This window comes from Podarcis melisellensis (assembly GCF_964234715.1).
Source record: "Podarcis melisellensis genome assembly, chromosome: 2".
NCBI classification, from domain to species: domain Eukaryota; kingdom Metazoa; phylum Chordata; class Lepidosauria; order Squamata; family Lacertidae; genus Podarcis; species Podarcis melisellensis.
In genome coordinates this window covers 99,338,173-99,349,373 of record NC_138529.1, presented here as the reverse complement: position 1 = coordinate 99,349,373, position 11,201 = coordinate 99,338,173, and the positions used below count along the sequence as shown (strand labels likewise).

Below are 11,201 nucleotides of genomic sequence, written 5' to 3'. Positions count from 1 at the left end.
TGAAGCTGCCTAAGCTCTTAACTATCTACCTGTTATGAAATAATAAATAATTTTGATCAAGCTAGAAAAACAAAATACATATATACCTAGGTATTACCGAATTGTATACCTACTGTTTCACTAAAGGACTTTCGACTTTGTGCGCTCATTTGCCAAAGACGCGCCACTTGTCTTTCGCAACAGCGGCACTTGTCAGACTCAACGAGTATAAGTCTATTCTAAATAAATGAGCAAATAATAAAGTTTGTTTCTTTTTCCTCCCTTCTTTCGTAAACAAGAGATAAGGCGTAAGCGTGGTGTCTGACATAAGCATAATAAACGTTAATTTGGGGCCTAAACAAAATTTGGGCGTGCTGGGCGGATCTTTGCATCCAAGCGGCGTGTATGCTAAAGACTTCCCTGCCCAAGAGCCAGGTGTGTTGTACAAGCGGCAATGAGCTTCCTTTGTTAATCTCTTAGCTTAGAATGTCCTCCCAGGCTGATTTATTTTGCCAGCAACTTAGTGACCAGAGAGCCTTCCCATTATTAATAGGCCTGGCTGGCACACAGGCTGCACCCCTTCCCCCTTCACAGCTTGTGTTTGTCTTTTTTTACAATCTCGGAAGTTGCTAAGAGATCGTAAACAGTGCTCAGGCAGTAGCAAAAGATGTGTGGCTGTGCATCTAGCGCTGCGGACAAAAAGTCATATTCTCTAAATCAGCCGGGAGATGCTTCTTCTTCGAAGAAAGGCACAAATTCAACTTCCAAGAAGATGGCCAAGCCGTAAGTGTTCATCCTGTCCCCTTTCCCTCTAGTAGGCTCTCATACATTTTCCTTGCTCTCTCTCTCTGTGTGTGTGAATGAGGTTCCACAGGAGAGGAAAACACAGAGGTTTCACAGCTTGTGGGCTGGGCTGTAATGAGTTTCTCACACTTCGGCAAAACTAATCATACTGTCTATTAAAATGTTTAAATCCTAGGGGAGAATAGGAAAGTCCTCCAAGAGCATTTTCTTGATATGCACGTTAAAAAATTGATTACTTTATTTTTTCAAACCTATATCTCACACTTCCTTTTGAAATCCCAGAGCCACTTAGATGGGCTTCTCACTGGGCAACTAACAAACCCAGGTCAACTCCTAGCCGCTGCTTCACTAAGGCTAGTAGAGGGAGTAGAGTCCACAAACAGAAGCCGGAATTGTCCAAAATGAGTTGAAAACATCGGAGCCAACTCCTAAGGGCGGAGGTCCCTTTGCCACCCCCTTATAAAATATTTGAGGGGGCTGCCCCCCCAGTAAATGAGCTTTGCCATTCAAATGGTGTAGGTTGCACCACGTCATGTGACTATGTGGGGCAGGGCTTACCTGCCCCCCAATATTATATTCAAGTTGGCATCCCTGGTTGTAAAGGTCTTATCTTAAGATGTGCTCAATATACACAGGCACAGATTCTATTATTGCATGCAACCGAATCTGATTATGTTTTGAGGGGCATTACATTTTTATCCTATATCTCAGAAAAGAAAAGAAACTTTTAACGAAAAGGAGAGTGACCAGCCCAATATTAAAAACCCTCCCAATCTGCTCTCAGATCAAAAAATCATTTCTTGCTACATTAACCACCCAGTAACAATGTCTATTTAATTTCCAGTATTCCAATATCCAAGCAGCTGGCTTCTATAAAAGGTAAGTGAGCTACTCCCCTTGTTTCCTTTATACATTCATCTATTTTCCTGGACAGGGCAGCATAAAATGCTGTGATGCCCAGAGCATTTCTAACCATGTTTACTTCTAACCTTATTCTATTGGAATCACTCCCAGGTTATCGGGGTTAGAATTGCAACCTGAATATATTGCAACACAAAGCACACATCATTCTCATCCCAAAGCCAAATGTTTTTGAGGTTCTCTTAAGAACGTCTAAGGAAACAAATACGTTTTTAGTTGATGCTGAAATACAGTGGTACCTCAGGTTAAGTACTTAATTCGTTCCGGAGGTCCGTTCTTAACCTGAAACTGTTCTTAACCTGAAGCACCACTTTAGCTAACGTAGCTTCCTGCTGCCACTGCGCCGCTGAAGCACGATTTCTGTTCTCATTCTGAAGCAAAGTTCTTAACCTGAAGCACTATTTCTGGGTTAGTGGAGTCTGTAACCTGAAGCGTTATGTAACCTGAGGTACCACTGTATATTCTTTTTCAATGAGTTGGTGCCATACATTACTCAGAGGGGAGGGCATTCCATCAATGGAGTGCCACAGCTGAGAAGCCCATTCCTGCATCACCACAGAATGAATCTCTTCCCACATCAGGATGCTAACAAGGCCCCTCTATAGATTTTAAGGGTTGGGCAGGCTCAGGACTATTTTTGCAAAGTGGCAACTCTAACCATCAGCCTGAATCACAACCCTCTCTTAGTCTGCAAGGTTGTTCCACCTCTAAGCAGACATCCATAGTGTTGGGCTCTATTACAACACATTGGGCCACCATTAAGGGTCTTCTAAGCCTTCCTTTGAATCCTGCAGCCGGCTCTTCTGCAGGTGGCTCACAACCATCAACACCCTCGCCGTACAAATGCAGTATGCAGTGTCATTGCTGTCAACTGCAGGAAGCTCAGAATAATTTTCTCTCGCTGACTCTGGACTCTACTGTTCTTCTTGTTGTTGTTGCTGTTTCAAAAACTGCTTCCGTTGGCCTCCCACTTATTGTATTTCGCCCCTCAGCTCTAGGGAAAGGCTCGGATCTGGAGAAAGCTGTTGCGACAGCAGCCTTGGTTTATGACAACGTTGCAGACACAGAGGGCAAGCTCAGCAAAGCCGAAGCAAAAAAGTTGCTCGAGACTCAGTTTGTGCATTTTATGCAGGTAGGTTATGCAGGTAACCCCCATGCTTTTCAACATCTACATGCAGCCACTGGGAGAGATCTTCAGGGGGGTTGGACTGGGTGTTCATCAGTATGCGGATGATACCCAGCTCTACCTCTCTTTCAAATCAGAACTAGTGAAGGCGGTGAAGGTCCTGTATGAGTGTCTAGAGGTGGTTGGAGGATGGATTTCAGCTAACCGATTGAGACTGAATCCTGACAAGACAGAAGTACTGTTTTTGGGGGACAGGAGGCGGGCAGGTGTGGAGGATTCCCTGGTCCTGAATGGGGTAACTGTGCCCCTGAAGGACCAGGTGCGCAGCCTGGGAGTCATTTTGGACTCACAGCTGTCCATGGAGGCACAGGTCAAATCCGTGTCCAGGGCAGCTGTTTACCAGCTCCATCTGGTACGCAGGCTGAGACCCTATTTGCCTGCAGACTGCCTCACCAGAGTGGTGCATGCTCTGGTTATCTCCCGCTTGGAATACTGCAATGCGCTCTGCGTGGGGCTACCTTTGAAGGTGACCTGGAAACTACAACTAATCCAGAATGCGGCAGCTAGACTAGTGACTGGGAGCAGCCGCCGAGACCATATAACACTGGTCTTGAAAGAGCTACATTGGCTCCCAGTATGTTTCCGAGGACAATTCAAAGTGTTGGTGCTGAGCTTTAAAGCCCTAAACGGCCTCGGTCCAGTGTATCTGAAGGAGAGTCTCCACCCCCATCATTCTGCCCGGACGCTGAGGTCCAACTCCAAGGGCCTTCTGGCGGTTCCCTCACTGCGAGAAGCCAAGTTACAGGGAACCAGGCAGAGGGCCTTCTCAGTAGTGGCGCCTTCCCTGTGGAACGCCCTCCCACCAGATGTCAAAGAGAACAACAACTACCAGACTTTTAGAAGACATCTGAAGGCAGCCCTGTTTAGGGAAGCTTTTAATGTTTGATGTATTACAGTATTTTAATAAAAAAAAAATTGGAAGCCGCCCAGAGTGGCTGGGGAAGCCCAGCCAGATGGGTGGGGTATTAATAATAATAATAATAATAATAATAATAATAATAATAATAATAATAATAATAATTTGTGTGTTGAAGGGAGTGATCAAGCTGGTGTAAAGGGAACATCTGGGGAAGGGACCAAACTCCTCAGTCCTAGGCCAAGAGCATTGCCAGGCCCAGTTGAAAGTACCAATATCGCCTTTAATAAAGCCTTAACTTTCCGGGGTTTGGAATATATGAAGGACCACCTGCTGAGATCTACTGGGGGTGAGGAGTTGCATGATACCCCATATCCCACTGCTAGTTGAATGGGGGCTGGTGAGGGTTTAGGGGCCCAGAATCTGGAATTCCCATTTCTGATTGTCGTCGTCTTCTTCTTCTTCTTCTTCTTCTTCTTCTTCTTCTTCTTCTTCTTCTTCTTCTTCTCCCTTTGAAGAGTAAACAACATTTGGTGAACAGTTAATCTTATGTGGGAACCTGTTGTTGGTTTTTTAGTATTATTGCTGCTGTTTTCATTACGTTTTCTATTGCTTTTCTCTTAATACAGTTTTCTATTTTGTCGGCTCAGAGGACCAAAGAGCAGCATATGAGATTTTAGAATAAGCTCCTCTCCAGGCCTTAAAAAAAAGCAGTGTGTTTTCAGAGCCTTTCTTCTGGCTACTTCTTCTGACATCAATCCATGTCAGCTGGTCACACATACCCTTTGTTTTCTTTTCCTTTTTAGCATAGCTATTTGTGCCTTTGGCATTCTTGCACCAAACGCATTTGATTGTGTCTGTTAATAGTCTCTTGACGTGCGGCACTTCCCCTTAAATTGACCCTGATTCTGCAACCTGTCTAGGAAGCATGTTTTGTAACTGTTCTGCTCTCCCTCATTAGCAGCCGTGATGAAAGCAGCTTCCATATTTTGCCACAACATGATTCACGTTTTTTCACAGGGTCAGGAAACCAAGCCAAAATACCAAGAGATCATTTCTGCTCTTGAGGAGAACAGGGACGGCGAAATTGACTTTGAAGACTTCATGGTTCAGTTGCTTAGCCTCACCCTGATGTCTGATCTCCGGGAAGAGATCCGAAACGTGAAAAAAACAAAGTGATAAAGGATGCTGGATTGAACAGATCTTTTGGGTGGTGGGATGGGGGGGGGGGAGAGAAACTAAGGGGAGCATCTTATTTTTATGGCATGTTTCCAGAATGAAAGATAGATCACTGGTATCCTTGGCAGAATGTGGAGCACAGACGTATGGGTGACTCCCCACTTATGCGGGGGTTTCGTTCTGGCGCCCTGCGTGCATTAGTGAAATTTCTGTAAGTGGGGAGCACACTCTAAACACACTTTTCATGCCCTCTCTGCCACTGTCTCTCCAATTCAGATAAAAAATGCTGTACCAAAAATATCCGCAATGGGATTGAAGCTCTGGAGGGCAGCTATCCCACACATCAGCTGTTAGGCGGGGAAGCTGAGCAGCCTAAACAAATCCACACTGTGTCTCCAGTCTCTTTTCTGCCCCCACTGAAGTCCTCTTCGGACTCCAGGGAGAGTCTCCTCACAAGCTACCAGGACTCTCCAGCTCTCACACGCACTCCATTTCCTGGTGTAAATGGAATGATTTAATTATTTCCTGGCACCACGCATATATGCGGTCACACACAAGTTAATCACACGCAAATTGGGGGATGCCAGTATTCTAAAAGGGGAGAAAAGTCTTTTCAAAAAAAGGTTACCTGCCTTCCATTAGGCTCTAGTGTGACCATCAATGATCAGATGAGTAATCAACAACCAACAACCCAAATCTGTGCAGGTTTGCCCACTGAACTGTGGGGCTCATTTGCAAGTAAGAATGCACTTGGCTGCCAGAGGTTGCAATCCTGCGCACTCTTATCAGAGAGCGTCTTGTGAAACCTTTGAATCAATAAGCTTTTGAGTACATATGCATAGGTTTGAGCTGTAAGAGCAATTTGCATTTCAATTGCACGTCAAAGGGCAAAGCAATATGGCGAAAAAGAGATACTGGCCCCAACCCAGAGATACTGGTGTGCAAGAAGGTGTTGCATGAAGCTAGCAATGGGGGTGTGAAGGCTTTGTTTGTTGGCCCCGAATACCTTACAAGCATTCCCATCCACACCAAGACAGATGGAATGGGAATGTGCACTTTCTGGAGCGATGGAGAAGGTATGAGTTGACTCACATAACTGTCCTGCCCTTACTGAAATCCACCTGCAACCCCATGTCTGTTAGATTACATACACATTATGCCCTGTATCACGCACTCCCTTGTACTGTCTCCTCAACAAGAAACCCAGCTGGGTGAGCAGGGTGGACCAGGTCTACAATACAAATAGTTTCATCCGCTAGGTATGTTCACTGACTAGGCTATTGTGTGGGAAATGTATAGGAAAATACCTAGAGTTAGTATTGAGGACTTGGGGTGCTGCAATTAAATGTTGGCTTATTGAGCTGAGTTGAAAGATTATATTGAATCTTAGCCTGATGCATTATAACGAATAAAATTAACGCTAAACCATGAAAATAACGGTTTATCTATTTATTCTTGCAAAAGATACAGAGCTGTCAAAAGCACAGAATTTCCTTAATGTTATTTCACATGAAGTAGATTCTCAGGCATCCTGAAATTGGTCTATCTTGGCTTTGCCTCTGGACAATTTTGTGACAGCTAGAATCTCTCTTTTCAGATGGTCCATGTTGCGCAAAAGATAATGGGGGGACATTTCTTTGATAACCTGTATATTGATTATTCAAATGTCAGGTTTTCAGCTCACAAAGCAGTCCTGAGCGATGATAACTTTGGAAGGCTGCACATTTACTTGGATGTAAGCCCAACTGATCACAGTGGGACTTCTGAAGGAAAATGAATGAGATCATGCTGTAAGGTTACTGACAACACAATCCTACGGATTCCATTCCTTGGAAATAAACTTCATTGTGTCCAGAGATGTTTATTCCCTACTAAGTGTTTAGGAGTGCGGCCTAAATGCCATTGAACGCATTGGGCATCATTCTCAGAAAACACATTTATGAATGATATCTCTAGGTTTGTCCTAAGAGACTGAAACAGTTGGAGGATGTGTCTGGGAGCAGGGAATTCTGAATGCTACCCTTTAGCTTTACCAGCTCCTGTTTATGAAAAGTTCCAGAATTTCAAGCAGAGTGTTTTAGAGCAAATGTCTATTAGCGTAAACACAGTTGTCTGTACTTTGTGAAGACTGCAGAGATCTGAAGGGAAGACCCCAGATATTCTTTCCTGTTCTGTGGAATCTGGTCCTCCGTGTAGGATGATGACCAGATGCAAAAAGAGAATAGGACTTTTAACAAAATGCAGTTGTACCTTGGAAGTCGAACGGAATCCATTCTGGAAGTTCCTGCAGCCAATCGGAAGCCATGCCAGACATTCGGCTTTCGAAAATCGTCTGGAAACCGAAACACTCACTTCTGGGTTTCAATCATTCGGGAGCCGATTTGTTCGGGAGCCAAGGTATGACTGTATAAGGAACCTATTCAATGCAATTCAGAGGTTTTGGCTCTGCCCTGGTTTGCAGGCATGGTCATGACTGCCTTATATAGCTGCTTGAATATTGCACTATTATAGACCGGGGTGGATCTACACACAGGGTCGGAAAGGGTCAGAAATTAGATTGTTATAACAAAAGGGGGGGAACGCTATGTAAAATCACAAAGAATATTTGTCCCTCTCCAGCGCCATCTGGTGTTGGATGTTTATAACACATTTTAAACACTGCTTTTTTGACTAATGTAGCTTGGATTCACTTCCTCACTCAGCTATGAGGGGTGACTGTGTGAAGTAATCATTAGCTCACAGCCTAACCAACCTTAGCAAGGTTGTTGTAAGAATCAACTGGGTGAAAAAGAGAGCCATGAATGCCCCCGAGCAGCTTGGAAGAAGAGTAGGATGCACATGCAGTAAAATAAAATGGCGGAAAACTAGTGGATGCAAAATGCAAAGATACAGAAGAGGAGAGGGCTCTGGCACCATTCATAGTTGCATAGAACCATAAAAGGTAAAGGTAAAGGTACCCCTGCCCGTACGGGCCAGTCTTGCCAGACTCTGGGGTTGTGCGCCCATCTCACTCAAGAAGCCAGGGGCCAGCGCTGTCCGGAGACACTTCCGGGTCACATGGCCAGTGTGACATCGCTGCTCTGGCGAGCCAGAGCTGCACACGGAAACGCCGTTTACCTTCCCGCTGGTAAGCGGTCCCTATTTATCTACTTGCACCCGGAGGTGCTTTCGAACTGCTAGGTTGGCAGGCGCTGGGACCGAGCAGCGGGAGCGCACCCCGCCGCGGGGATTCGAACCACCGACCTTTCGATCGGCAAGTCCTAGGCGCTGAGGCTTTAACCCACAGCGCCACCTGTGTCCCAGCGCCACCTGTGTCCCATAGAACCATAGAACCATGGAATTTTAGAGTTGGGAGGGACCCTAAGAAGATTTTTAGGCAGATGTAACTAGGAAGACAGGAGTGCCTGGCATGCTCTGGTCCATGGGGTCACGAATAGTCGGACACGACTAAACGACTAAACAACAACAACTAGGACTTGCTGATCAGAAGGTCGGCGGTTCAAATCCACGTGACAGGGTGAGCTCCCATTGCTCGGTCTCTGCTCCTGCCAACCTAGCAGTTCGAAAGCACATCAAAATGCAAGTAGATAAATAGGTACCGCTCCGGCGGAAAGGTAAACGGCATTTCCGTGCACTGCTCTGGTTTGACAGAAGCGGCTTAGTCATGCTGGCCACATGACCCGGAAGCTGTACGCCAGCTCCCTTGGCCAGTAAAGCAAGATGAGCGCCACAACCTTTTTTTAACTTGCATGAAAATTGTAAAATTCTAAAATTCCCTCTTTTACACACCTGTTAAAAGGTTCAAGAGCCCTGTCTGCTTTGAAATCTGGCCACTCTACTGAGTATGCCATTTTAATATTTTAACTTTAACTTTAACACGTGCATTTGTGTACTCACATCTTGGCAGGAGAACTGCATTGCAAAACTCAGAGAAGCGTGAATTCCAAAGGACAGCTGTGTTCCAGTTTGTGCATTGTTTCAGGAAGTGCAATTTCACCTTTAGATGCAGACTGAATTGAACCTGTTCCCCATTGTTGTTGACGCCTGCATATTAATGTACACCCCCCCACACACACAACACTAGATTTAGCAAGGAAACATTAATCTCTTAGAGGGAAGTGCAACCCAACAATGAAGAAGATTTCCTGGCTACATTTGGATGATCGTTAGGCTTGTCAGGGTCTCACTGAGAAATGGTGGGTGCTTTCCTTATGAGATGAACTAGCTGGAGTACTTTCTGTCCCCCTGCTCTGCCTGTCCTATTGCTAAGCCCCTCTTCTTGCTTATGGGGTGAAATGAGGTCTTACGACAGAGAAAACCAGGTGGCCATCAAAGAGACAGAAAGAGCACTGGGGCCAGACTTTCACCAGCTGCATCTTCGCTTGGTGCGTCAGAGATTTTAATGGGAGAGATGCAATCCCCGGCAACAGCTTTAGACAGTTAAGGGGGGAAAGTGGGAGACACAAGGTAGTGGGTTTTAGGAAAACTAAGCATAGGCAGCAAGCTTTCAGAGAGCAACATGCATGTTAAAGTGAGACGAATAAACTCTAGCAAGCCTTGCCTTCCATGCTAAGTATGTTTCTAATTCCCCTATTTTAAAAAGGCAAAAAATATGTCTAAGTATTTAGTTGGAAGGAAAATGCCCCTAAAAGGCCCTGGAGATATCAATGTGTCTACAAATGTTCCAACCCTTTCATTTTCTCTCTCGCCTGAGCAGAGGAGGTGGGCGGGCGGTCCTTTTGCCTTGGCATGCTCTTATTTTCTTTAAGCAGGAAGAAAGAGAAATGGGGGTAAATTAACCCGTTCGCTGGTGACCTTCGGTGCTAATGAAGGAGTACAATGTAGGGGCTTAAGGACAGATTTAGCTCACTGACACCAGAAGCGTTGTGCTATGGCAACCTGCGTTTCTCATGTCCATGCAGTCCACCTGAAAGAGGGAGGCTAAGGTGGATTGACTTTGCATTTTCAACCCACACTTCCCCCCCAAGAAGTTCTCCATCCCACTTTTTATGAACAGAGCAACCCTGTGATGCAAGTTAGGATGAAAGAAGCAGATTGACAGACGGGCACCCAGAGGGATTGTAGCTCCATGACAGAGCACACACTTGGATGTGGGTAGAGTGGTACCTTGGTTCTCAAACACCTTGGTACTCCAACAACTTGGAACCCAAACACTGCAAACCCGGAAGTAAGTGTTCTGATTTGCAAACTTTTTTCGGAAGCTGAACGTGCTCTGTTTTGAGTGTTATGCTTCCAATTTGAGTGCCACGCTTCCGTTTTGAGTATTACGCTGAGGACTGTCTGGTTTTGCTATTTATTTTGCGTTTTTGTTTTTGCGACTCTTTTTGTTTTGATTTTGTGACTGTGTGGAACCCAGTTTAGCTACTGATTGATTGATTGTGTGACTGCAGTACATGGTATATTGATTTCATTTTATGGATCAGTAGTCTCATTTTATAGTAAAATTCATGTTAAATTGCTGTTTTAGGGGTTGTTTTTAAAAGTTCGGAACCGATTAATCCATTTTGCATTACTTTCTGTGGTAAAGTGCACCTTGGTTTTGGAACGCTTTGGTTTTGGAATGGACTTCCGGAATGGATTACGTTTGAGAACCAAGGTACCACTGTATAATCCCCAGCATCTCTAGGTAGGGCTGAGAGAGATGCCTGTCTGAATCCCTGACATAGATACACGATACTAAGTGGGATGGACCAAAGGTCTAACTTGGTAGAAGGCAACTTCCATCCGAGTGTGACACTCTTATAGTGTCTCTCAAGGCTGGACTATATTGGAATGTAGCAGGAGTTCCCATGTGAGCCTTCTTAGATGCCAAGGAGAACAGGCCTCCTGCTCTTTTAATAGTTTTCAGCAGGTCACAAAAGCTATACCTGCTGAAATTCTCTCTTCTACACAACTACTGAAGGTGCAGGAACCCAACTTCCTTGTGGATCTGCTCACCCTAGAGTCTTCTCAAGGCAAATAGGAAATTCCTCATGTTTCCTCATGTGAATACGGTTCTTTCCTGTTTTTATGGAGGAATCATGGGGGGAAAGCAGCAGCGAGGTTGTCCAATGAAGCTTGCTGTTGTGTCACACCTTGCCCACTCGGGTGAATGAAATTTAGCACAACATGTTGGCATATTGATCAAAAAGCCACCATTCTATAACACAACAGGTACTGCAGTATGAAAGGAACACTGGAAAAGAGGGCAGAAGCACTTGCATTGTATTCAAGAAAGCTCACACAATATTCGCCGTGTTTGAATGCACCCTAGGA

The 11,201-nt window shown here is 45.0% G+C and overlaps 1 protein-coding gene across 1 annotated transcript; it reads left to right on the top strand.

The window, feature by feature from the left end:
* The first annotated feature begins 574 nt into the window (after nucleotides 1-574).
* On the top strand, nucleotides 575-5,951 carry SNTN (sentan, cilia apical structure protein). The gene is made up of 4 exons (XM_081898471.1): nucleotides 575-762; nucleotides 1,628-1,662; nucleotides 2,697-2,836; nucleotides 4,767-5,951. The coding sequence occupies exons 1-4, from the start codon at nucleotides 647-649 to the stop codon at nucleotides 4,923-4,925; spliced, it is 450 nt and encodes a 149-aa protein (XP_081754597.1). The 5' UTR covers nucleotides 575-646; the 3' UTR covers nucleotides 4,926-5,951.
* The last annotated feature ends 5,250 nt before the right edge of the window (nucleotides 5,952-11,201 follow it).

Coding starts and splice junctions, on each gene's coding strand:
- SNTN (XM_081898471.1), top strand. CDS start 647: ATGTGTGGCTGTGCATCTAGCGCTGCGGACAAAAAGTCATATTCTCTA. Junction 763..1,627: donor TCCAAGAAGATGGCCAAGCC/GTAAGTGTTCAT, acceptor TTTAATTTCCAG/TATTCCAATATCCAAGCAGC. Junction 2,837..4,766: donor AGTTTGTGCATTTTATGCAG/GTAGGTTATGCA, acceptor GTTTTTTCACAG/GGTCAGGAAACCAAGCCAAA.